Genomic DNA, 27,662 nt, shown 5'->3' on the forward strand with positions numbered 1-27,662 from the left:
TGTTGGAGAGGGTCAGTTGTTGGGAGGAATCTACTGATGAAGGAGGGGGTATATTGATGCTGGGGGAGCATTTTGTTGCAGGGGATCTATTGTTGCTGTGAAGGGCTTTAACTTCTGGTGTGGATTTATTGTTGCTGGAAGGGGTGGTCCATTGTTGTTGGGAGGGACCTACTTTTGAGGGAGGGGTCTATTGATTCTGGGGGGGTATTTTATTGCAGGGGGGTCTATTGTTGCTGGGGAGGTATATTATTGCTGGAGGGGGGAGTCAATTGTTGTTGGGATGGATCTACTGTTGAGGGATCTACTGATGTTGGGAGATTATTTTGTTGCAGGGGGTCTATTGTTTCTGGGGAGGTCTATTGTTGCTGGTATGGGATCTATTGTTGCTTGAGGAGGTCAATTGTTGTGAGGGATCTACTGTTGAAGGAGCGGTCTATCAATGTTAGGGGTTTATTGTGTTGCAGGGGGTCTATTGTTGCTGGGGAGGTCTATTATTGCTAGTAAGGGATCTATTGTTGATGGAAGGGGTGTATAAATTGTTATTGGGATGGATCTACTGTTGAGGGAGGGGACTTTTATCCTGGGGGAGTATATTGTTGCTGGGGGGAGTCTATTATTGCTGGAGAGTCTGTTATTGCAGTGGGGAATCTTTTGCTGCTGAGGGGGGGGGGGGTCAGATGTTATTAGGATGGATCTACTGTTAAGACAGAGGTCTACTGATGTTGGGGGGTTGTTTTGTTGCAGGGGGTCTATTGTTGCTGGGGAGGTCTATTTCTACTGGTGGGGTCTGTTATTGCTGGAGGGGTTTAATTCTTGTTGGGAGGGATCTTCTTTTGATGGAGGGGGGTCAATTGATGCTGGTGAGGTCTATTACTGCTGGTGAGGATCTACTGTTGTTGGAGGGGGTTCCATTATTGTTGGGATGGATCTACTGATGAGGGAGGGGGTCAATTGATGCTGGTGAGGTCTATTACTGCTGGTGAGGATCTACTGTTGTTGGAGGGGGTCCATTATTGTTGGGATGGATCTACTGATGAGGGAGGGGGGTCAATTGATGCTGGTGAGGTCTATTACTGCTGGGGAGGATCTATTGTTGTTGTAGGGGGTCAGTTGTTGTTGGGATGGATCTACTGATGAGGCAGGGGGGGTCTGTTGATGCTGGGGGAGTATATTGTTGCAGGGGGTCTTTTGTTTCTGGGGAGGTCTATTGTTGCTGGGAATTGGTCTATTGTTGCTGGGGAGGGGGGGTTTGTTATTGCTGGAAGGATCTATCTCTAAAAGGGGGCGGTACTCGGAGGCGGGCAGGGGGTGGAAGCAAGAGACGGTGCTCGGGGGTGGGTAGGGGGCGGAGACAAGCGGTAACTAGGAAAGGGGAGGAGTTTCTACACCTATTCTCTGAGAACAAAGCCCGACAATCATCAATATTTTACCAGAAATCCTCGGCATGAAACATCAACATTCTTGTGCTTTATTATTATTATTATTACAAAGAGACAGGAAGATACATGTGGCAGAATAATGATTGGATGGATACAGTGCAGCGTTTCTCATGCTCCAGTTATTATCACATAAAGCCCAGACCATGCACCTGGGGGCCACACGGGGCCCCTATGATTTAAGAAGAGGAAGTGGTGGGGGGGTCTAGTTGTGCTCTTTTTATACACGGGGTCACAGGACCGCCCCTCTGATCAGGGCGGAGTTATCACATCCGGAAACCTTTTAAGTAAACACACCCAGCATCAAACCCATGGAGGCGTGTTAGCGCCCCCTTCTGGTAGTGCACGATTCTCCAACTAGCTTTCTATTGGCTGGGCGAGGTCACATGGAATGGGCTCGGCTAAGGTCACCTGTGCACGTGCTGTCTGACACTTCACTGAAGGCGTGTTCTCTATATTTTGTCATATTTTGCGAGAAGGTGAGTGGGGTGAGGGGGAGGGGGCTGATATAGTAGAAGGAATGTGAACGGGGGAGGGGGGGGCAGTAATAGGGACCCTTCCCTGGCGTTTGTGCTTTAGGTCTAAGAAAGGAAGGGTGACCCCTGGAAGTCGCACATCTACTGCAATGAATGGAGTGGCAACTTCAGCCTGGAATCCGACCAACGCGTTTCACCCCCTCCCCCTGGAGCTTAGTCATGGGGTCTGTGCTTCAACTAAAAAGTTCCCTCCAATGGTGAGCGACCAATCAGGACTCAGCCCTATGACATCCATTGTGTGTCTGTGTCACCTTCAATAACATTAATGAGCGTATTATTTCCATCCAGTCTTTACCCGTCCGGGGTGCAGCGTGCATTTCCAAAGTTTTTTTTTTTGGTGCAAAGTATAACAGTCCGTCATTGGAAGACATCGAATATTTAGTCCGTTCGCTCCTCCGCGCTCTCCCAGCCAACGACTCCACTCAGATCCACAGTCTATACATAGCTCCGCCCTCTATTGCCATGGACCCAATCCCAAGCTATCGCCTAATCTCCGACCGCTGGCCGGGTACGTCTCGGCAAACTCAGTCGATCAGGCCGCAGGGTGAAATGCTGCTTGCTGGAAGAGAGCAAAGTCAGATGTGTGTTACTGCAAGAACTGTAATAATAGTAATAATAATAATAATAAAAATTAAAATAATAATAATAAAAATTAAAATAATAATAATAATAAATAACAATATATAGATCCTGAATTAAAAAGAAATATTATTGTTATTATTATTATTAATAACAATAACAAAAATAATAATTATATTTTTTGTTAATTCAGGATCTATTATTATTTAGGTTCCTATATATTATTATTAATTATACATATTTAGGATCTATAAATTATTATCATTTTTATTCAGGATCTATATGTTATTTTTTATTATTATTATTACTACTACTACTACTACTACTATTACTACTACTACTACTACTACTATTATTATTATTATTATTATTATTAATAAATAGATCCTGAATAATAAATAATAGAATAATAATAATAATAATAATAATAATAATAATAATAATAATAAATAATGCATACATTCAGGATCTATTTATTATTATTACTAATAATATAATATAATAATAATAATAGATAGATAGATCCTAAATAATAAATAATAATAATAAATAATACAAAGATCCTGAAAAATAATAACATATAGATCCTAAATAATAATAATATATAGATCCTGAATAAAAATAACAATAATAATAATAGTAATAATAATAACATATAGATCCCGAACAAAAATAATAATAACATATAGATCCTGAACAAAAATAATAATAATTTATAGATCCTAAATAATAATAATAATAATAATAATAATAATAATAATAATAATAATATATAGATCCTGAATAATATTAATAATAATATTTATATTAAATATCATTTGGTTACAGTATGCCCACAGATCGCAAAATCGCTCCATGTCCTACATATTATGCAATTCTTGTTAAAGTGGAACTAAACTGTATCTGAGCACACAAACCAAAAACACTATTTGATTAATTTTTAATATTTAAGGCAAACTTCAGAAATCACTTTGTAAAACACCTCCCTAGCATTCCTAACCGCAGCCATCTTGAGTAAGGGCAGATGATTCGTGTAGCATTTCCTTCATTCCATCCATCTGCCCTTAGCTCAGGCTTGCAGGTGCCCTGTCAGAATCAGCGACCCGTCAGATTAGGTAACGGAAGTGAAGCTCCGTCAGCTGCACATGCGTTCCACCGCTACCAGGTTTGCTCATCTGACAGAACATCTGCAGTGGGAAGAAGTCAGCCGCAGTAGGAAGGTGGTGGAGGCCATGTTGGTACACCCTGCAGTAGGAAGGTTGTAGCGTCACATATGGCGACCCATCACATTTCGCTACCCGCTGGAGTGCGCATGCGCGATGCCGCCATATGCGTTCCGACACTTTTATGACAAAACTCCACCCCTAAGTCCAGGTTCAAGCCCCACCATCCAAGTGGACATAGAGTCAGATTATAATTATGCCGAGCGAAGCGAGGCCGTGCCTGAAGCGTGGCGAGCGAAGCAAGCCCGCGAGGGGTGTGGAGTTTTGTCGTAAAAGTGTTGGAATGCATATGGCGGCGTCACACATGTGCACTCTAGCGGGTAGCGAAATGTGATGGGTTGTCATATGTGACGCTACAAGGTGGCGGAGGCCATGCTGGTACACCCTGCAGTAGGAAGGTGGTGGAGGCCATGTTAGTACGCCCTGCAGTAGGAAGGTGGCGGAGGCCATGTTGGTACACCCTGCAGTAGGAAGGTGGCGAAGGCCATGTTGTCACACCCTGCATTAGGAAGGTGGCGGAGGCCATGTTGGTACACCCTGTAGTAGGAAGGTGGTGGAGGCCATGCTGGTACACCCAGCAGTAGGAAGGTGGCGGAGGCCATGTTGGTACACCCTGCAGTAGAAAGGTGACGGAGGCCATGCTGGTACACCCAGCAGTAGGAAGGTGGCGGAGGCCATGCTGGTACACCCAGCAGTAGGAAGGTGGCGGAGGCCATGCTGGTACACCCAGCAGTAGGAAGGTGTCGGAGGCTATGTTGGTACACCCTGCAGTAGGAAGGTGGCAGAGGCCATGTTGGTACACCCTGCAGTAGAAAGGTGGGGGAGGCCATGTTGGTACACCCTGCAGTAGAAAGGTGGGGGAGGCCATGTTGGTACACCCTGCAGTAGGAAGGTGGCGGAGGCCATGCTGGTACACCCAGCAGTAGGAAGGTGGCGGAGGCCATTTTGGTACACCCTGCAGTAGGAAGGTGGGGGAGGCCATGTTGGTACACCCTGCAGTAGGAAGGTGGCGGAGGCCATGTTGGTACACCCAGCAGTAGGAAGGTGGCGGAGGTCATGTTAGTACACCCAGCAGTAGGAAGGTGGCAGAGGCCATGTTGGTACACCCAGCAGTAGGAAGGTGGTGGAGGTCATGTTGGTACACCACACATTACTGTGCGCTAAAACTTTAGGCTTTAAAAATTAAACATCCAAACAGCATCGTAGATGTCACTATACTATATTTATTTATATATACTCACTTTATTGCTAAAATAAATCTGAAATTCAAGGCGTAGCTGGGTGTAGCAAGATGTCCGATGCCGGTGTTCTATCAGATTGTTTCACCTGAGTATTTTTTTTTTTTTTTTCGTTTATATTTGTTTCTATGAAAAGCAAATTCTTGGTATATCCTTGAAATTATAACCAATTGTTAGTTTGGGACTAATTTCATCCACAATTAGACCAAGAAAAGTTCCACCATCTCTCTTATTGATGAAATGCTTCATTCTTCTATCATGAATGTGTTATGGGCTGTTTATAAATACTGGATACTAATCTTCAATGGTTACATGTTCTTTATAACAATATTGCATTGTTGTTCAACACAAATTTATTTTGTTCTTTTTTTATTTTATTTATATTTGGAAAAAATAAGAAAAAACAAGTAAATATAATATACCTTCCTAGGAAGTAAATGTAACATGAATGTGTATGTAGCATTTACTTGCCGCGGGTCTCTCTGCGGCGTTTATGCGCACGTGCGCGGTCCTGCGAACTGGGATTTCTACATCACTTGTCGCAGGAGGCAGAACGGTCCATTAAGGGTGCAGGGGCGCCGCCCCCTAATCTGTATGCCCCGGCCCCCCCAATCTCCATGCGGGACACCGGACGCATACAGTTCTACGTTTTTTTTTTTATTCGAAGCACATGATTACAACCGGCGATTCTAATTGGCTTCAAAAAGGTTGGGCTCGGGGACACAGAGCCCGCCCACTTGTGACATTAGCGCATTAACATTCGCTGCCGTCCTTTTGCTTCTCCTCCCGGCCAATCAGGACAGGAAGCGGGTCCTTAGACAGGATTGGCCGGGAGGAGAAGCTGGGGAAGCCACCCACGACCTGGATGGGGTAAGTGCGGGGCTGGCAGGCTGGATAGTGGGGCTGATAAGGTGGTGGGTGGGGCTGGCGAGCATTTGGGGGGGAGGGTGTTTCATTGCCGCCCCCGAAAAATGGAGCACCAGCTGCCACTGGATGTCACACATTATCCGCAGAAAGGGCAACGATGTCTACCAGTTTACTGGCATGCGCCATAAATGAATTCAAGATGGCGGCGCTGGAGAGGAGCAGTATACGGAGAACTTTCCATACAAGCAAGACAACACTGGACCCCCATGGGCTAGTAAGTATGGGGTTTTTTTTTTTTTTTTTTACTACTTTTATAAAGGGACAATTTTTAAGATTTAAAAATGTTATTTTTGATAGTAATGGCGAAGTTCCTGTTTAAGGGGGCTCCTTATTTTCCCCACCGCCGCCATTGCGCCCCCGTATGAATCTGATGGACTTTCTTCTTCTGCATTCTTGCACAGCAGCATGCAGCTAAGTGCAATGCAATTTTGCAAAAAAAAAAGTCAGGAAGGCAATTTCCACGTTTCTCATACATAGGGCAGCGAAATGAAGGGGCTGCCCCTACACATGACACGTGGGAACGGCCGCACGCTCCATCGCACCGGCGTGGTTTGTACGCAGCCTTTGGGCGGCGTATGTAGAAGGATGTTTTCAGTCTCGTAAAAAAAATTGCAAGAAAAAGCCGCCTCTAAGTGGCAATAGTAACGCATCTGAATGGGGCCGACTGCGTCTGAAAGAATGTGCAGAAGGTGAAACGCATCCCCAGGTGCAACGCAGCACCGCGCCATAGTGGAAAATGGGAATCTGTTGGCTTGGAAATACAATCCTCCCCCCCCCCCCCACCTTCCCTGCATGTATGTGATTTAGCGGAGGACAGGATCACATTGGCCTCACATACGCCGCCCCAGACACAAGCACATTTCCGGCCACTTGTTCCTTCTACAGTATCTGACAAAAGTAAGTACACCCCTCACATTTTTGTAAATCTTTTCTTGTATCTTTTCATGTGACAACACTGAAGAAATGACACTTTGTCTACAATGTAAAGTAGTGAGTGTACAGCTTGTATAACAGTGTAAATTTGCTGTCCCCTCAAAATAACTCAACACACAGCCATTAATGTCTAAACCACTGGCAACAAAAGTCAGTACACCCCTAAGTGAAAGTGTCCAAATTGGGCCCAAAGTGTCAATATGCTGTGTGACCGCCATTATTTTCCAGCACTGCCTTAACCCTCCTGGGCATGGAGGTCACCAGAGCTTCACAGGTTGTCACTGGAGTCCTCTTCCCCTCCTCCATGATGACATCACAGAGCTGGTGGATGTTAGAGACCTTGCGCTCCTCCACCTTCCGTTTGAGGATGTCCCACAGATGATCAATAGGGTTTAGGTCTGGAGACATGCTTGGCCAGTCCATCACCTTTACCCTCAGCTTCTTTAGCAAGGCAGTGGTGGTCTTGGAGGTGTGTTTGGGGTGGTTATCATGTTGGAATACTGCCCTGCGGCCCAGTCTCTGAAGGGAGGGGATCATGCTCCTCTTCAGTATATCACAGTACATGTTGGCATTCATGGTTCCCTCAATGATCTGTAGCCCCCCAGTGCCGGCAGCACTCATGCAGCCCCAGACCATGACACTCCCACCACCATGCTTGACTGTAGACAAGACACACTTGTCTTTGTCCTCCTCACCTGGTTGCCCCCACACACGCTTGTCACCATCTGAACCAAATACGTTTATCTTGGTCTCATCAGACCACAGGACATGGTTCCAGTAATCCATCTCCTTAGTCTGCTTGTATTCAGCAAACTGTTTGTGGTCTTTCTTGTACATCATCTTTAGAAGAGGCTTCCTTCTGGGATGACAGCCATGCAGACCAATTTGATGCAGTGTGCGGCGTATGGTCTGAGCACTGACAGGCTGACCCCCCACCCCTACAACCTCTGCAGCAATGCTGGCAGCACTCATACGTCTATTTCCCAAAGACAACCTCTGGATATGACGCTGATCACGTGACCTCAACTTCTTTGGTGGACCATGGCGAGGCCTGTTCTGAGTGGAACCTGTCCTGTTATACCGCTGTATGGTCTTGGCCACCGTGCTGCAGCTCAGTTTCAGGGTCTTGGCAATCTTCTTATAGCCTAGGCCATCTTTATGTAGAGCAACAATTCTTTTTTTTCATATCCTCAGAGAGTTCTTTGCCATGAGGTGCCATGTTGAACTTCCAGTGACCAGTATGAGAGAGTGAGAGCGATAACACCAAATTTAACACACCTGCTCCCCATTCACACCTGAGACCTTGTAACACTAATGAATCACATGACACCGGGGAGGGAAAATGGCTGATTGGGCCCAATTTGGACATTTTCACTTAGGGGGTGTACTGACTTTTGTTGCCAGCGGTTTAGACATTAATGGCTGTGTGTTGAGTTATTTTGAGGGGACAGCAAATTTACACTGTTATACAAGCTGTACACTCACTACTTTACATTGTAGACAAGTGTCATTTCTTCAGTGTTGTCACATGAAAAGATAGAAGAAAAGATTTACACAAATGTCACTGAGGGGTGTACTTACTTTTAGTCAGATACTGTATATGGCAGCAGATTGTTCGATTTGGTTGCAATAATCAGACAATCTTTTTTTTTTAACCCTCATGGATGGTGACCCCACCGGGAGACCCGCACCCCTCCCCCCCATCCCAGGAATGTGGAGCTATTCTATAATTTGGGAATGTTTGGGACACAAAAGAACTCGGCGCGGCACAAAGCTCTCCTTATTCCGCCTTTTGTGCGCGGCGATGGCAGGTACCGGGGGCGGCCAATGTCAAACGCCGCGCTTTTCAGGAAAGTGCTCCAGATTGGCGTCTTCGGTGAGAAAAGGATTAAATCCGAGAATGAACACCCCCCCCCCCCCCCGAGGGCAGCCTCCCCCACCCCCGCCGCCGGCCCTGAGAGCCGCCATTGTCCGCTGAGTCCCTCCGCTTCTAATTTATGGAAATCTATTTGTGTCTCAGAATTCCTTCGAATGGCCAACAGACTGAGAAGAACTGGCCGGAGAACCTCAGGAGTGATACGGCTTCAGCAAGAGGACAGAGGAGCAACACTGAGAGTTCGCACTGCGCCAAAAGTCCCAACATTCCGGAAAAACGCATTGGAGTCGGCTGAGAAGGGGACAGGAGGGGGGATGGGGGGAGGGGGGGTGCGAAGAACTCTGTGTGTCTCTGGGGGTCACAGAACCTCCCTAACTTTTTATTTCGTTATTTTTTTTAAACTTTTATCATAATTATTATTATTAACAACAAAACAACAACAACCTTCCACATCGAGTGTCCGGGGATGAAGAGGGGGGGCTGTGCAGATCAGAAAACGGGGAGAGTCAAGGTGAGTTCAAGTCTTCAATTAGGGTCATAATTAGGGATATGGTTAGTGTTAGGGTTATTATTAGTAATAGGATTAGTGTTAGGGTTATGGTTAGTATTAGGATTAGAATTAGGGATAAGGTTAGTGTTAGGATTATTATTAGGGTTATGATTAGTGTTAGGGTTATGGTTAGTATTAGGATTAGAATTAGTGATAGGATTAGTGTTAGGCCTATGGTTAGCATTAGAATTAGGGATAGGGTTAGTGTTAGGGTCATAATTAGGGATAGGGTTAGTGTTAGGGTTATTATTAGTAATAGGATTAGTGTTAGGGTTATGGTTAGTATTATGATTAAAATTAGGGATAAGGTTAGTGTTAGGATTATTACTAGGGATAGAGTTAGTGTTAGGGTTAGTATTAAGGATAGGGTTATTATTAGGTTGGTTTTAAGGTTAGTGATAGGGTTATTATCGATAGGGTTAGCATTGGCTAGGTATTAAGGTTAGAATTATTATTGTATATAGGGTTAGTGTTAGGATTACTATTAGGGTTAGTATTAGGTAGGTATTGAGGTTAGGCTTAGTGTTAGGGTCTCGGGACTAACATTCAATCAGTATTGGAATAGTTTGAGGCAGGCAGATTTCTGTTTTGTCTCCCCCACATACATTTCCCCCCGTTTTCTGGAAAGGTGAAGGCGTTACCTGGCGGGTGCGGAGGGCTGCGTCACCTGACGGGTGCACCAGGGGCGGTTTTACCTGGCGGGTGCGGGGGGTGGAGTTACCTTACGGGTGTGGAAGGTGGAGTTACCTTACAGGTGTGGAGTTACCTGGTGGGTGCAGTGGGCGGCGTTACCTGGCGGGTGCGGGGGGCGGCATTACCAGACGGGAGCGGAGGGCGGAATTACCTGGCGGGTGCGGAGGGCGGCATTACTGGGCAGGTGTGGAGGGCGGAGTTACCTGGCGGGGGCAGCGTTACCTGGCGGGTGCTGAGGGGGGTGTTACCTGGCGGGTGCTAAGGGCGGAGTTACCTGGCGGGTGCGGAGTTACCTGGCGGGTGCGGAGGGCGGAGTTACCTGGCGAGTGCGGAGGGCGGAGTTACCTGGCGGGTGCGGAGTTACCTGGCGGGTGCGGAGGGCGGCGTTACCTAGCGAGTGCGGAGGGCGGAGTTACCTGGCGTGTGCTGAGCGCGGAGTTACCTGGCGGGTGCGGAGTTACCTGGCGGGTGCGGAGGGCGGTGTTACCTGGCGAGTGCGGAGTTACCTGGCGGGTGCTGAGGGCGGAGTTACCTGGCGGGTGCGGAGGGCAGGGGTTACCTGACAAGTGCGGAGTTACCTGGTGGGTGCGGAGGGCGGTGTTACCTGGCAAGTGCGGAGTTATCTGGCGGGTGCTGAGGATGGTGTTACTTGGAGGGTACGGAGGGCGGAGTTACCTGGCGGGTGCTGAGGGCGGAGTTACCTGGCGGGTGCGGAGTTACCTGGCGGGTGCTGAGGGCGGAGTTACCTGGCAAGTGCGGAGTTACCTGGCGGGTGCTGAGGATGTGTTACTTGGAGGGTACGGAGGGTGGAGTTACCTGGCGGGTGCTGAGGACGGTGTTACCTGGCGGGTGCGGAGTTACCTGGCGGGTGCTGAGGGCGGAGTTACCTGGCAAGTGCGGAGTTACCTGGCGGGTGCTGAGGATGGTGTTACTTGGAGGGTATGGAGGGCGGAGTTACCTGGCGGGTGCTGAGGGCGGAGTTACCTGGCGGGTGCGGAGTTACCTGGCGGGTGCTGAGGGCGGAGTTACCTGGCAAGTGCGGAGTTACCTGGCGGGTGCTGAGGATGTGTTACTTGGAGGGTACGGAGGGTGGAGTTACCTGGCGGGTGCTGAGGACGGTGTTACCCGGCGGGTGCGGAGTTACCTGGTGGGTGCTGAGGGCGGAGTTACCTGGCAAGTGCGGAGTTACCTGGCGGGTGCTGAGGATGTGTTACTTGGAGGGTACGGAGGGCGGAGTTACCTGGCGGGTGCTGAGGACGGTGTTACCTGGCGGGTGCTGAGGGCGGAGTTACCTGGCAGGTGCTGAGGGCGGAGTTACCTGGCGGGTGCGGAGTTACCTGGCGGGTGCTGAGGGCGGTGGGTGACATTTTCTGAGATGTGAGGGTGGTGCGGTCCTGTACAACATCCAGCACAGCACAGTGACACGACATCACGAGACACCGCACTGTCACAAGACGGCGACATGCAACGCACAACACCAACCGTGCCGCTGACTGACCTGGGGAGCTGGAGGCCGGACTCACCGTCAGCAGAACCTCCTGGTTGTCGGCCAGGGCCTGCTTGGCCAGGTACCGCTCCCGCTTCACTTTAATCTCCACTGACTCTGGAATGTCCGGGACCATCCAATCAATACAGCGCAGACTGAAGAACACCACGTGCTGGGGGAGGGGAGACACAGAGATACGTCAGGACAATCTGCACAATCGTTACACCGATATACCCGGACCCACCACATCTTCCAAATACTGAGGGCGCCACACATCATACAATCCCGGGATACACATCACAGTCCAGTTTGATTTCGTTTTTTTAATTGTAACATTTTTGCTACATCTGAACAACAAACTGCAACAATGTTACAAAAATAACTTGTTTTTTATCACAGAGCATGTTAACTAATTGGCGTATGTGCATTGTGCTGCCATTACAGTGCGCATGTGTCACCTTAAAGTGATATTACACCCTCTGTATTGTATTCACTTTCAGATGCTGATTTATTCCCTCACTGAGGATGCAGCTTCTTTATCTTTAACCCTTGTCTATGTTCCAGTCTAAGCTGGTCACATGACCTCCGCCCCGGGTTTCCTGTTTCGGGGTGGCTCCTTTCTCTTGCAGCATCTTATTGAGCCACCCTTGTATACAGGGAGTAGTAGTCTCCCTACACTGTGTGCATCAATAGACACACACAGCCCCATAGCCTATAATAGCAAAACTCTCCCCCCCTCCTCCTCCCCCTTCCCTCCCCCTTCCCTTGCTCCTCCTGCTCATTACCTTCCTCCCTCCTCCTCCCACTTACCTTCCCCTCCTCCTTCTCCCTCCTCCTCCTCATTACCCTCCTCTGCTCCACTTCCCCCCTTACCTTCCCCTCCCCCTTACCTTGTCTCTCCTCCTCCTCCTTCTCCCTTTTCTCCACACTAACAGACTGACCCCAGACACTGTGCACTGTTATCTCATTCCTGTGAAGACTGGAAGTTCAGGGAAGCAGCCCTGAGAGAGCAGGAGCCAGCAGCATTGAAAGTTGTAAACTGCAAGTGCTGAGTAAACATTATAGCTAATATTCTGCTGAGGAATGATTATTTTATGGATCCCAATGAGAGGTCAAGAGGTGAGGCATGTGATGTAGAGTGCAGCGGTGTGTGCGTTCCTTCCATCGATCGCTATGGATATATTACCTCGGTGTCCGCTCTCTTCGCTCCTCCATTCTCAGATCAATAACCGGATTTATTGGCTCTCATATCCACTCACCTCAAAGGCGATGATGAACCCCAACCGCACGGCCAGAAGCTTCCAATAGAAGAGAGTGAATCTCCCGTCCTCATCCCGGAAGGCTTTGTACCTGCACCATACACAGAGAGATGGGGTGACCCCGGGGTGACCCCCAAACATTCATAGAGCGGATCTATATACACAGCCCCCCCCCCCCATTATCACTGACAGAGGGGAGAGAAAAACAGCAATGTGCTGAAAAGATACTTTTTTTAGGGGTTCGAATTAATGTCACTTCCCTTTTCACTGACCCCCTGCAGGAATATAGATTTGTAGATTTGTGGGGACACAGACAGAAATATAAGCCAATCCGATCGAAGACACTCCAATATACAAAGGAAACCTTTGGCTGGAGCTGGACGGGGAAATTCTATTCCATGTCTGGGGTGGATCATCACCTTATTTGTTCCCAGGGCTCTTTTCACCCCCAGCATTAAATGTAATGACAAGGGGTGCTGGGGGGGATCTATTGTTTCTGGATGCTGGGGGATCTATTGTTTCTGGATTCTGGGGGATCTACTGTTGAGGGAGGGGTCTATGGACGCTGGGGGAGTATTTTGTTGCCGGGTATCTATAGGGGCAGATCTATTGTTGGGGGGATCTGTTGCTGCTGGGGAGGTCTATTGTTGCTGGTGGGGGATCTGTTGTTGTTGGGAGGGATCTACTGATGAGTGAGGGATCCATAAATGATGGGGGAGTATTTTGTTGCAGGAGGTCTATAGCTGCTGGGGGGTCTATTGTTTCTGGCTCCTGGAGGATCTATTGTTGCTGGGGCAGATCTATTGTCTGGAGGGGGATCTGTTGCTGCTGGGGAGGTCTATTGTTGCTGGTGGAGGATCTGTTGTTGAGGGAGGGGTTTATTGATGGTGGGGGAGTATTTTGTTGGAGGGTGTCTATAGGGACAGATCTATTCTTGGGGGGAAATCTGTTTCCGCTAGGGAGGTCTAGTGTTGCTGGTGGGGGATATATTGTTGTTGGGAGTGATATACTGTTGAGGGAGGGGTCTTTTAATGATGCAGGAGTATTTTGTTGTAGGGGGTCTATTGTTTCTGGCTGCTGGAGGATCTATGGTTGCAGGGGCAGATCTATTGTCGGGGAGGGGGATCTGTTGCTGCTGGGGAGGTCTATTGTTGCTGGTGGCGGATCTGTTGTTGTTGGAAGAGATCTACTGTTGAGGGAGCGGTCTATTGATGTTGGGGGAGTATTTTGTTGCAGGGTGTCAATAGCTGCTGGGGGATCTATTGTTGCTGGGGGGTATTTTTTTGCTGGGTCTATTGTTGTTGGGAGGGATTTACTGCTGAGAGAGGGGTATATTGATGCTGGGGGGAGTGTTTTGTTGTGGGGGGTCTATAGTTTTTTGGGGGGGTCTGTTATTGCTGGTAGGATCTATTGTTGCTTGCTGCAGGGGATCAATTTTTACTGCTTTTATTGGTATCATTGACACATTCTATACAAATTACTTATCACCATAAATGATACTTGGTTCTGTACTCTCTAAAAGGGGCGGTATTAGGAGGTGGGTAGGGCATGGAAGCAAGAGACGGTGCTTAGAGGTGGGTAGGGGGCAGAGACAAGGGGTGCTCAGAGGTGGGTAGGGGGTGGAGACAAGGATTGCTCAGAGGTGGATAGGGGCGGAGACAAGGGGTGCTCAAAGGTGGGTAGGGGGCAGAGACAAGGGGTGCTCAGAGGTGGGTAGGGGGTGGAGACAAGGGGTGCTTAGAGGTGGGTAGAGGGCGGAGACAAGGGGTACTCCGAGGTGGGTAGGGGGTGGAGACAAGGGGTGCTCAGAGGTGGATAGGGGTGGAGACAAGGGGTGCTTAGAGGTGGGTAGGGGGCAGAGACAAGGGGTTCTCAGAGGTGGGTAGGGGGCGGAGACAAGGGGTTCTCAGGGTTGGGTAGGGGGCGGAGACAAGGGGTGCTTAGAGGTGGGTAGGGGGCGGAGACAAGGGGTGCTCAGAGGTGGGTAGGGGGCGGAGACAAGGGGTGCTCCGAGGTGGGTAGGGGGTGGAGACAAGGGGTGCTCAGAGGTGGATAGGGGTGGAGACAAGGGGTGCTCAGAGGTGGGTAGGGGGCGGAGACAAGGGGTGCTCAGAGGTGGGTAGGGGCGGAGACAAGGCGTGCTCAGAGGTGGGTAGGGGGCGGAGACAAGGGGTGCTCAGAGGTGGGTAGGGGGCAGAGACAAGGGGTGCTCAGAGGTGGGTATGGGGCGGAGACAAGGGGTGCTCAGAGGCGGGTAGGGGGCGGAGACAAGGGGTGCTCAGAGGTGGGTAGGGGGCGGAGACAAGGGGTGCTCAGAGGTGGGTAGTACCTGCACCTATCCTCTGAGAAGAAAACCCCTGGTTGTTCCCGTGGATTCTCATGACATGACCTGCTGGGGGTATTTGATGTCCAGAGTCAGAAAACTCATTCCAAATGGTTCAGTCCGGGATGGGACATTGTCCCTTGGCCACTTGTCCCCAAGGACATAACTGCCCACCAATGGCGTGTCTTCTACCCCCCTGTATGTAAGGAATGGGGCCTCTCACCTGCACAGGGTGTGGTTGGTGGACACGTAGCTGTGCGGGGAGTAGGACAGCGTGAAGTTCAGGAAGCCGTCCAAGTTGCTGTCGTATTCGTACTGGTAGAGAAGACGCGGTAGGAAGTCGGAGGTGAAGGCAATGAGGAAAGCCTGGAATAAGCAGAGACACGGGGACTCACCATCTTCCTACCACTTATATAAGCGGTGGTTTAAACCTGAACGCCTGGCGAACAGCCTAATACACAAATGAAATACCTATAGGGGGGCTGAATTACCTGCCAAATATTTTGTAGGGCTGTCCATCCAGTCCTGAGATTTGCACAGCTCTGCCACCCTGTCTAGCAGGGCCGAAGAACTGACTTTTCTCAGCTGCAGTTAGGTAATACTTACATGTATTGTCCATCTCCCCGCCTTTGATTGGACAATGAAAGGAGAAACATACTGAACTACTAAAATCATATTAAACTATCATAGTCATATCCTGATATCATTTTGAGAGCAATAAAAAGATGTTTGGGTATCACTAGTAAATGTATTGATAGATCCGGCCTAGAAGAAGGGTAGAGGAGGAATACGGCTCCAGGGAAGGGTTTTGCCTCACTCACATTGACAATGACGGAGAGTTGGGCCAAGGCCTCCAGAATATGGAACCAGACACCGATGTGTTGAGCCCGCTCTGCCACGGGGCGTCGATATTCGCGCACGAACTTCTGGGCATCCAGGCGAATTTCCACCCAGTTGTTGAGTAGAGCGAAAAGCGGAGCCAGCGGGAACGCGGCCACAAAGATGGTGATGAAGCCAAACTGGATGACTAAGAGAAGAGACAGGTCAAGGTTGTAGAGACGGCATATTATGACCCCCTCCCCCGCTTTACAGCCCTTAGGTCTCCATACATAACATTTGTAATCATTCCATTTATTGTTTTGTATTTCATTTTTGTTGGTTCGTTGTCTTCTCCTGCTAAAATAATAAAGATGGGGTATTGATAGGGGGAAGTGAGTGTGTTCGTGTTGGTAAAGTTCAATAATTGGGGTATTTTCCTCCCAGTCAACCTGCAACATGAGTTTTAGACCCTCAAAAGGAGGGATCGGTATCTTGTGTGTTTACAGAGTGCCATATGTAAGGGAATATGGAGGGGTCTTTTAATTCCCCCCCCCCCCAATGGAGCATCCACTAGACACCTCCAAGTGGTGTTTACAGAGTACCATAAGTGAGGGAATATAAGGGGGTCCTTTAATACCCCCCTCCCCGTGGAGCATCCACCAGACACCTCCTATTGTGTACACAGGATTTGTTCCTATTGTGAAGTGGATTTGTTCTTTGGCCAAGCCTTTTGTAGGGTTCATTTTTTTCCATCTAGAACTTTCTGGAGGTGTAGAAAGCTGCCATTTACCCAAGCAGGTCACTCACCCATCTCCAGGTACTCCTCGAAGAGCCCCTCACACTCAATGAGTTCATAGTCTTCCTCCCATCGCTGGGGTTCCTCAGAGATCTGCGTCCCGCGGACCTTGGCCAGCTGCCGCCTCTGCCGCCATGACTTCAACTTCCTGCCAGAGAAAGCAAAAGGTGATAAACTGGCAGATTTCACATGTATGTGTATTAACCACAAATACTGTATATGCATTGCCCAAAACATTGTCTACGGTATAATGAGGGTCAGAAGGCTGGACACCAGCTCATGTTATAGATCAGGGTAAGTTCTGTCTCCTAACTCTATGCTTGGTTATTTTTCAAAGCTTTCTTGAAATTGCATTTTTGAGACCTTCAGTGGTGGTTCTTATTCTTTTTTCCATCAAACTATGACTTGTTTGTTTTAAGGGTCCACAATGATCTTCCATAACTGTCCATCTTCAAAGACCTGAAGATACTACTATGTCGGCAAAGGTGGTCTGCACATACAGGGAACCCAGCTAACATTTTTTTGTATGTAATCCTAAAATCCTGGCTTTGATGCATTTATGTGAAAGGTCTCGAACCCCTTGACCTTTAGCCAGAAGATGGAGCTTAAGATCTAGTGCCAACCTTCAGCTACTCAAACATACTGCTCAACTAAAACTATACAACATAAGTGCTTGGATTTGATTCAGGCATGGACCAGCCCCACCACTTGTACCTTCACACCCCATCTCCATGACCACCAAAAACGATCCATTTTCATCACTTTCAAGCATTTTATGGTTAGGCGTCCTCCAATTATATATGTCAATTATACATTAATGTACATTAGTTATCTGTCCATATCACTTACGGTAACAGAAACTCCTGGATATTGCTGACAATCTGCTTGCCGACCATTATAATGAAGAGCTGTTGGGCCAGTTCTATGAGGCAGCCACCTGGACCACACTGTAGAGGAACGTAGAAAATAAATACCACAGAGAGCAATTGATACTCATCCAAAATGTAAAGCACCCCCATGTGTGGGGAAATGATCTTTGGCTAGGAGATGACCAGATGGTTTTCAATGTTTGCTTTTAAACAATAGGCTTTGCACATTACAGGATTGGACATTCATAGCATTCTGAATACCTGTTAGAAGAAGTTCAAGGACAATAGGACTCATAAAACTGAAACTTTGGTTTTGTTAAGTTAAAAGAAATCAGCCTAGTATAACACTAATGCTCTTCCACCCTTGTGGTAACAGTGTGGACAAAACCATTTTCGTTTCTGTGCCCCTGAGTACAAAGTCAGCTCCACAAAGACATAATGTGACCACTGTCATGTAGAGGAACTTGAGTGTCCTGCACAGAGCCCCGACCTGAACCTTACTGATCACCTTTGGGATAGCTCGGAAACTCAATTTCAAGAGTCATCCAACATCAGTACCCAGCCTCAACCCTACTGAACACCTTTGGGATGGCTTGGAACCTCAATTTCGAGCCAGGTTGTCTCATACAACAGCAGTGCCTGACCTCAACCCTATTGAAGGTGATGTGAGCTGATGATCAACCAGGTCTTCTCATCCAGCATTATTACCTGCCCTTACAAATGGGCAGAAAATCCCACAGACACCCTGGGAAATATTGTTGAAAGTTTTCCCAGAAGAGTAGAGGATGTTATGGTAACAAAGTGATGGTGGGGGGGGTGGTGGACTTCATATTGGCTATGGTTTTGAAATGGGATGTCTAACAAGCACCTCTAGGTGTGATGGTAAGGTGTGTATTTCTAGGCGTTATTATAAATGATAATAGTGCTCTCTGCAGTACTTATAGCATGCAACCATCACAGGGCTCCAAATAACTCCAAGTCCCCTTATTGAGACGCCCAAGTGCTCAGTGTAATGGATCCCAAACCTGTCTTGCATTTGAAATTAGTCTGTTCTTCCTGAAACAAAATGATATCTGGATGCACCAAGGGAATAAAATCATTCTGGTTGATTTTACGCCCTGTGGGGTTTCATAAAATATATAATATATTCATCTTCATATTTGCTACATGCCCAGTAAGTCACAATATATTTATTCATAAGCGATAAAACTTACATCCTCGTTCCTCATACCCAAGAGTTTGCCATACTGGCCGGGATATCCCACAAATCTGCAAGGCAGAAACGCACAGTCATCAAAGGCCCCGTTTGGTTGGTTTTGTACATTGTCAGTGTCCCACGATTAGATTATTGACTATATTTCTGTAGCCGGGGCAGTGTGCACGGGCAATAGATATTGAGGATGTAGCAGCAAAATTGTCTTCTCACCTGCCTTTGAAGAAAGCCACATAGAATGGTGATGAGTAGAAGTTCACAAACTGGAAGATGAAAACCTTAAAGGTAAACGCATCCTCATGTAACGATTGGGTGCGATGCATCTCTGTGATAGTGAGGAGATAAGGGTTATCCAAGAGCACCTGCCTATCACAAAAGGTCCTGTCTAAGCTGTTTGTGCTGGGCACTGTAAAGACACCTTTACTATCTACTACCCACCAAATCCCATGGACAATACCCAGGGCCACACCATGCTGATTCTTTGAAAGAAGACTAGAACTACATAGGATCACCTATTTTTCAGATATCTGCAGAGAGACTCATTGGAACGCATAGGAAATGTTATATACTGTACTGAGCACTGCAGAGAATCCCTTTACTGCCCCTCTAAACACCTCATCCCAAGGTCCTTACCCAGGGCCATGGGAATGAGGAAAGTATTACACAATCACACTAACTAAAAGATATAGAGAGAGGCATAAAACCACAAAGGTATTTCTAAACTATATGCACTGGGCATTGTAGGGACCCCTTTACAGTCCCTCCAGCCCCCTTTCCACACAACAATAACCAGGGCCATAATAATGCTTATAATTCAGAGGGGATGAATAGTACACCAGATCTCCTATATCAGATACAGGGGGATGCATAAAACCTCAGAGGTAAATTCTAACCTATATGATTCGGATGTTGTAGGGACCCCTTTCCCCTTTACAGCCCCTTCAGACCCCTTCCTAGACAAAAATAACCAGGGCCACAGCATTCTAAGTGGACGGAATGAGCATTATACTAGAGCACCTATCTATCAGATACAAAGAGATGCATAAAACTGAAGAGGTATTTTCTAAGCTATATGTACTGGATGCTGTAGAAATCCCTTTACTGTCCCTCTGATCCCTCATCCCGAGGACTGTTACAGGAACCACATCACGCTATTTAATAGGAAGGAGCAAATGGTTACACAAGAGCACCTGTCTGTCAGATACAGAGAGATGCATAGCACTACAGAGCATATTTCTAAGCTATTTATACAGGGTGTATTGAGAACCCTTTACCGTTCCTCTGAACCCTCCACCTCCATCCCCTATAACAATAACCAGGGCCATGCTAGTGATACTCCGAGTATACTAAAAAGGGTCAGTGGGAAGATCGCCCCCTAGAATGCTACAATGGTGGTCAAATTCCACCCTGGATCTGGTGTTGTAAGCTTTCAGAGAATCCGAAAATAATCATTTTTAGGTACAGTACACAATACCCTGACCATATGCACACCCACATTATTCTTCCACCAAAGGAGCTAATACTCTAATGCCCCCAATAAACTCTGAAACACCAGCACTGCAAGACCAATATGCTAACCTCCTCCTTACTCTCCCGTAATGTCTAGCAAGTGTATACCAAGCACTACCCACCTCATCGTGTTCTCACCATGCACTACCCACCTCATCGTATTCCCACCATGCACTACCCACCTCATCGTATTCTCACCATGCACTACCCACCTCATCGTATTCCCACCATGCACTACCCACCTCATCCTATTCTCACCATGCACTACCCACCTCATCGTGTTTTCAACATGCTTTACCCACCCCACTGTGTTTTCACCATGCACTACCCACCTCATCGTGTTCTCACCATGCACTACCCACCTCATTGTGTTCCCACCATGCACTACTCTCCTCATTGTGTTCTCACCATGTGTTCTCAGCTTGCGCTATCCACTCTACTGTGTTCTCTCCATGCACTACCCACTTCATTGTGTTCTTACCATGTACTATCCTCCGCATTGTGTTCTCACCACGCACTACCCACCTTATTGTGTTCTCACCATGTACAACCCTCCTCATTGTGTTCTCACCATGTACTACTCTCCTCATTGTGTTCGCACCATGTACTACTCTCCTCATTGTGTTCTCACCATATACTACCCTTCTCATTGTGTTCTCACCATGTACTACTCTCCTCATTGTGTTCTCACCATGTACTACCCTCCTCATTGTGTTCTCACCATGTACTACCCTCCTCATTGTGTTCTCACCATGTACTACCCTCCTCATTGTGTTCTCACCATGTACTATCCTCCTCATTGTGTTCTCACCATGTACTACTCTCCTCATTGTGTTCTCACCATGTACTAACCTCATCATTGTGTTCTCACCATGTACTACCCTCCTCATTGTGTTCTCACCATGTACTATACTCCGCACTGTGTTTTCACCATGCACTACCCACCTCATAGTGTTCGCTCCATGCACTACCCACCTTATTGTGTTCTCAACATGTACTACCCTCCTCATTGTGTTCTCACCATGTACTACTCTCCTCATTGTGTTCTCACCATGTACTACCCTCCTCATTGTGTTCTCACCATTTACTACTCTCCTCATTGTGTTCTCACCATGTACTAACCTCATCATTGTGTTCTCACCATGTACTACCCTCCTCATTGTGTTATCACCATGTACTATCCTCCTCATTGTGTTCTCACCATGTACTACTCTCCTCATTGTGTTCTCACCATGTACTAACCTCATCATTGTGTTCTCACCATGTACTACCCTCCTCATTGTGTTTTCACCATGCACTACCCACCTCATAGTGTTCTCTCCATGCACCTCCCACCTTATTGTGTTCTCACCATGTACTACCCTCCTCATTATGTTCTCACCATGTACTACTCTGCTCATTGTGTTCTCACCATGTACTACCCTCCTCATTGTGTTCTCACCATGTACTATACTCCGCACTGTGTTTTCACCATGCACTACCCACCTCATAGTGTTCTCTCCATGCACTACCCACCTTATTGTGTTCTTACCATGTACTACCCTCCTCATTGTGTTCTCACCATGCACTACTCACCCCATCGTTTTCTCACCATGTACTACCCTCCTCATTGCGTTTTCACCATGCACTACCTTCTCATTGTGTTCCTACCATGCACTACCTTCTCATTGTGTTCTCACCATGCACTACCCACTTCATTGTGTTCTCACCATGCACTACCCTCCTCATTATGTTCTCACCATGCACTACCCTCCTCATTGTGTTTTCACCATGCACTACTCACCTCATAGTGTCCTCACCATGCACTACCCACCTCATAGTGTCCTCACCATGCACTACCCACCTTATTGTGTTCTCACCATGCACTACCCACCTCATCGTGTTCTCACCATGCACTATCCACCTCATCGTGTTCTCACCATGCACTACTCACCCCATCGGGTTAGTTTTTCAGCCAGGGAGGTGTAGACTTGACTCATTAGCAAGATGAGGACTAGGTTGACCATAGTGCTGCTGATATTGGCAATGTTACCAGCCTACAATTCAGAACACAGAAATACTTGTGGATCATGATTGAGGAGGAGATACGTTATACTGCCAATTAATAAGAAGATTTAAATCTTACATTGCAATGGGCCAATATAAACAGGTATAGGATTTACAGGTGCCAAAAATTACACAATCAGCACTAACTTATTTAAATAATTTTCTGGCGATTGACATTATCAGGCGCGAAGGAAGGCCAGAAACTTGCCTCTATCGTTTATACAAGTTGTTGTGATAAATACATTATCCTTCCTGCATAAACTAGCACACACTGCGATAACTGCATTCCAAACCGGTGCAATGTTATAACTGTCCACTAGAGGGGGTAATTAGCAGAAAGATTGTACGCCACTACTGCACTTGTCTCAGCCGATCACGTTTTCTGGCCTATAGCGCCTGGCTCTGTAAATGACCCCTAGTGTGTTTAAGGGATTTCTAATTCTGTTTGGCACAATTGAGGCTGGAGAATTGGTGTCCCTTTTATTTTAGTTCCAGTCTGCATTATAGTCTACCAGCGGTTTCGTCTTACCTGCGTCATGAGAATGCTATTTCCTGTGTGATACATCATCATACTGACGATTCCACGGTACATGATCACCGACACCAAGAAGATCATCACTACACACAGCTGCAGAGAGAAGAGACACACAGATATGGAAGGGGGTTCTTCTCGCAGAATTACATTTGAGGAGCGCCAACATTTCAGATAATTCGGTTCTTCTCTGTTTCCTTTGGAGATGTTCAGTTCGACATGCAGCTTGGTCATAGCTAACCATAACACAAACATTTCCTTTGAAATATTTAATAAAAAAATGTTCATTGTCATGAGGATCCAGAAAGCAGATAGATACCCTTTTGCAGGCTCGCAATTAGAAGAGACTATGGCTTAAAGGTTGTTCATATGTAGTGAGCCGCAACCCCCTGGCTCTCTTTGTGCTCTCCTTACCTTTTTGTGACCATTTTTCCCTTTGAACTTCATACATTTATGAGGTACAGGGCAGTGTGGTGGCTACTTCTTGAAAGAGAGGCTCAAACCGCCCAAGTCGGTCTAGAGATCACGGCCCATAAAGGAGGTCACCAGCTGATCTAAGGCCAGTGTTGGGGGTTATATAGTGCAAGAGATTGAGTATTTAAGGGTTGTTCCTGATCTCGTGTTCTAAACCAAAGTCTACAAGACCATTTGCTCAAGGGAGCACATCTCATTTTGTCTTCACCCAACATTTCCTCCTGGACTTCAAAAAGGGGCATTTAGCAAAATTCCAGTACATTGTACTGTAACTTAAGGCAAAGTTTGGTTCTCCAAAAAAGACACCAGAAGTAAATAACAAAGCATGTGCTAGGGTGACTAGAAACACTGGCTTCTATAAAATCAACTGAAGTTCTGAAAGTCCCCCCCGCCACCTGGACACAAGACATTTTAGGTTTCTCATGCCTTATCGGCAGGGAAAGAATTACTCATGTTGGATCATTTGGAGGGGTCGTCATTATCGAGTGGGATGACATACAGTATTAAAGGAAAGTCTCTTTGGAAATGCCACAATTACAGTAAGCTTAAGTTAGTCCATCCTGCATTTAGTGTACCCCTACATTACTCCCCCCAAAAACAAATTTTTGTTGATAATAGTAACTGAGAAAACCTTCAACAACTAATGGAGAAATCTAGGACCTCACCATGATCACAATCACCATGGATCCAGTGAGGATTCGAGAGAGACGAGCTCTTTCTGGAAAGTATGGTTCCTTTACTCCTGTGATTGGGTTCTGCTCCATCTGTGGGGCCATCGCAGCAAATTCTGGCCGTGGGGGCTCCTGGACATACATTGGTGAGAAGGTCAGAATAGGCACATTCAAAACAAGAAGAAACCACCTATAAATATTTTGAGAAATCAATAAGTAGAGCCTATGTTATCTGAGTGGGCTGAACATTGTATGTTAATAACCTCCCCAGCTATGGATCCAGAAGGCTTTCGGAGGAATTAAATCTCTCACCTAACCTAGAAACACTTTAAGAACTTGAATTTGTTGCCTGACAAATGGTGGCTTGGGTTAAACAGCTGTCTGTCAAGACACAGATATAGATAGGACACTGTGTACAAAGCCATGATTAGGGTGAAGGCTGTTGCTCTGTACCATGTGGGGTCATGCGTGAAGTCTTCACAATCATGGGGCATTTATCCTCACCTCATCCTCCTGGAAGTCCATGCAGTCCCAGTGATGGGCCAAGGTTGCATTCTTTCTCTTCCAATACTCCAGGAAAGTGACCGCCCAGAAGGACATGAAGATGCTAAAGAAGACCGTTCCTGGGTGGTCAAACAGATACCCAACCTAGAAGATGCAATTTGGGGGTGAGCAGGGATCTCCCACGGACAGCCATTCACAAGGGTCTCCACTCCACCCACCTTTGCCATGGGGCAGATCTCAGAGATGTACCAGGTCTTACAGGTGTCACACAGTGGGCACATCAGGAACTCCTTCCCGCTGTCACAGACTTGCTGCCTGCGGGGTACAATAAGACATTTCAGTTACCTTTTCGCCTTTTCAGTATGGCTAGAGTCATACAAGACGTGGCGGGGCCCTCACACTCACGCGACTGTATTACTCCCCATTGTTAGAAGGCCAGACACGAAGATGCCGGTTCCAACAACGGCGGCTGGGAGCAGCCAGGCAGTATAGAAACCTGGAGAGGAAAGGAGGGACTATAATAGATTATACTGACTATGACATCACCAGATCTACTTCTTCAGATACCACCATCATTAAAGGTCAGAGATGTACACTAACAATAGTTCAGAAACAGATTTCTGCAGGTTACGTACCCAGCCAGGCAAAGTATATAGCCACCTTTTCCCCAAAATACTCCCGTATGTGGTCCAGCGGTTGATATTTGTACCACTGTGACCAACTCGCCCAGTACCGATAGAGTATCTGACGAGGGTTCAGGCTTTCCAGGGCCACCTCATACTCCGGCATTTCATAGGGCCCCTAGGACAAACCAAAAAACAGGCAAAATCTATTACACACTGCAGACTTGAATCATTATCATATCACAGGCCATTCTTATCCACCCACCACTGGGATCCACCCACCACTGGGACCCACCGCATTATTATTCCCTGAAGTGGGTGAAGATTCTTCTAGTGATCACGAGCGCTACGTATCCTGCTTATCACAAATTTTGGCCAATCCAATCAGATATCTTGTAAATATTTGGCTGTGTATGGTTACTTGTATCCAGTGTGAAGGTTTTATTAGAAATGTTCTACTTGATTCTTGGAGCTTCTCAAGTTCTTCTTAATCCTTTGGAGTCCAAGTTCAGTCAGACACAAGTATGACTTCCAGCATTGACTGGAGGGTAGGATGTTTGGTTGGAAGACCTGAACATCCATCTGCCTACTATAATATACTGTTGACTTGACTGCCAATACTAGAGAATTCACCCAACATGGTGGTTTTTCAAAAGTAAATGAGATGTTTTCAGGGCCGAGACAAGGGGTGGGCAGGAGGGGCGGCTTTCCTGGGCACTGTGGTATCATATAAGGTGGGGTGGCGCGACAAGGTGATTGGGGGAAGGGGGATTTGTGTTGGGAGGGGGAATTTGGGAGGCATCAGGGGGAATGAACTGTTCTAGGAGGGGAAATTCAATGGGGGGGTGCTAGGAGTGGTGATTTTGGGGAATTAGTGTTGGAAGGGAGGATGGAGAAAGAGGATTTGTGCCAAGAGAGGGGATTTGTTTTTTTTTTTTGCCATTAGAGGTGATATGGTAGAGGGCGGAAAGGTATTTGTGCTAGGAGGTGAATATTCATTTTTGTTTGAGGGGGGGGAGGGGGGATTTGTGCTAGTATGGATGATTGGGGGGAGGATTTATGCTAGGAGGGAGGATTGGGGGATTTGTGCTGGGAGGAGGATTTGGAGTAGGGGGACGATGTAGAAGCTGAGTGGATTTTTTTTTTTTTTTTTAGGGGTAGTTGAGTTGTGCTAGGAAATTATTTTTTTTTGGGGGGGGGGGGGGGTTGTTGTTCTGTGGGGATTGGAGGAGAGAAAGTATTTGAGCTAGAAAGTAGTATGGGGCGGGGGGCAGTTTGGTATGTTCACCCTGGGCTCTAGATAACTAGATAACCTTGTCCCAGCTCTGTATGTTCTGTTCTGCCTCCAGCAGGTAAATTCATTATTCCTGTCCTACCTGCAATATTACATTTGGCCACTAGATGGAACCCAGAATAAATGTATTGTTTTACAGAATCTAGAAACTGTTCAGCTTTAATAAAAGGTCCCATCATCCTTCATTCTGAGGAAAGGAAACAGGTGCATCCTAGGAGCTCAGACTCCATTTTTAAGAAGTGAAAGAGAAGGAACCAGCCATCACAACTGCAGCACATGTTGTGGACTAAAATTACATCCCCTTGAGCAACCATTCCTAACTAAGGTTCCTCTAGAGGTGGCTAGGAGTTCCCTGAGCTGTGGCTGATTTACCTCCTGTTTGATGGTGCCTACATAGTTCTGAGCCAATGCCACTTGGAGGAGCCAGTGGTATGACACAAATTATCTTTATAGCTCTCTGTAAGGGGGCCATTCTTACCACCACTGTAAAAAAGGGCATTCTTTTTCTGACCACCAAAGTAAGGGGCATTGTTCCCCACTGACCCCCAATGAATGGGTTTTATCAGGGGTTCCCCCCCCCATACCTGAAAATTATTTTAAGGGTTCCCCTGGGGTAAAAAGGTTGAGAAAGGCTGGCCTGGAGTATGGGTGCTCAACCTGTGGCCCTCCAGCTGTTGCAGAACTACAAGTCCCATGAGGCATTGCAAGGCTGACAGTTAAAAGCATGACTCCTAAAGGCAAAGGCATGATGGGACTTGTAGTTGCACAAAAGTTGGACCACAGGTTGAGCACCCATCCCCTAGAGGCAGCATCGCTGGCGAGCATGGACTTATTGCCTTCTGCAGCCTAGATTATTTATATGGTTCATACATTGATTGTATCTATTTTTCCTAGTAGCTTCACTCCACCCTGTTTTGCTAATAAAGTTTCAAGATTACATTCAGTCCAGCTGATTGCACATTAGGGGGGTGTAGCTGCATGTTGTGTTACGCACAGACGTGTAGCGAGGACAGAACATGAAATGCTCCTCTGACACCATGTAAAAACAGGTGTATAGGCGTTGCAACCTTCCCACCATGGACCAAGTATTATTATTCTACAGCCAGGGATGGGCTCAGCCCTTCCTTCTCAGAGCTGGCCGCTCAGCTGTCGGCTAATTGCCAGCTCCTATCTCTCCACAGTTACTCAGCTGTTGATGATCCTGCTTGTCAGTCCTGCCTACTTAACCAGCCCAGCCCAGAGGATCTCTGCCT

At 47.1% G+C, this 27,662-nt stretch overlaps 1 protein-coding gene across 5 annotated transcripts in view; it reads right to left on the reverse strand.

The window, feature by feature from the left end:
- Positions 1-1,438: 1,438 nt before the first annotated feature.
- Positions 1,439-27,662, reverse strand: part of ANO7 (anoctamin 7) — a 61,740-nt gene continuing 35,516 nt past the window's right edge. For 4 of the 5 annotated variants that reach the window (XM_073601500.1, XM_073601499.1, XM_073601498.1 and 1 more), the window contains 16 exons: positions 25,128-25,293; positions 24,898-24,988; positions 24,711-24,807; positions 24,493-24,636; positions 23,983-24,120; positions 22,841-22,939; positions 22,199-22,301; positions 18,970-19,081; positions 18,758-18,812; positions 17,524-17,621; positions 16,686-16,822; positions 15,881-16,086; positions 15,283-15,425; positions 12,737-12,827; positions 11,490-11,649; positions 1,439-2,531 (listed from right to left, as the gene is read on the reverse strand). In XM_073601500.1, coding sequence (XP_073457601.1) covers positions 2,497-2,531; positions 11,490-11,649; positions 12,737-12,827; positions 15,283-15,425; positions 15,881-16,086; positions 16,686-16,822; positions 17,524-17,621; positions 18,758-18,812; positions 18,970-19,081; positions 22,199-22,301; positions 22,841-22,939; positions 23,983-24,120; positions 24,493-24,636; positions 24,711-24,807; positions 24,898-24,988; positions 25,128-25,293 — 1,875 coding nt within the window. In that variant the 3' untranslated portion in view covers positions 1,439-2,496. The remainder of the gene's footprint in view (positions 2,532-11,489; positions 11,650-12,736; positions 12,828-15,282; positions 15,426-15,880; positions 16,087-16,685; positions 16,823-17,523; positions 17,622-18,757; positions 18,813-18,969; positions 19,082-22,198; positions 22,302-22,840; positions 22,940-23,982; positions 24,121-24,492; positions 24,637-24,710; positions 24,808-24,897; positions 24,989-25,127; positions 25,294-27,662) is intronic. The other variant, XM_073601501.1, reaches the window with a different exon arrangement.

The sequence above is a fragment of the Aquarana catesbeiana genome, linkage group LG10 (assembly GCF_042186555.1).
Source record: "Aquarana catesbeiana isolate 2022-GZ linkage group LG10, ASM4218655v1, whole genome shotgun sequence".
Classification (NCBI taxonomy): Eukaryota; Metazoa; Chordata; class Amphibia; order Anura; family Ranidae; genus Aquarana; species Aquarana catesbeiana.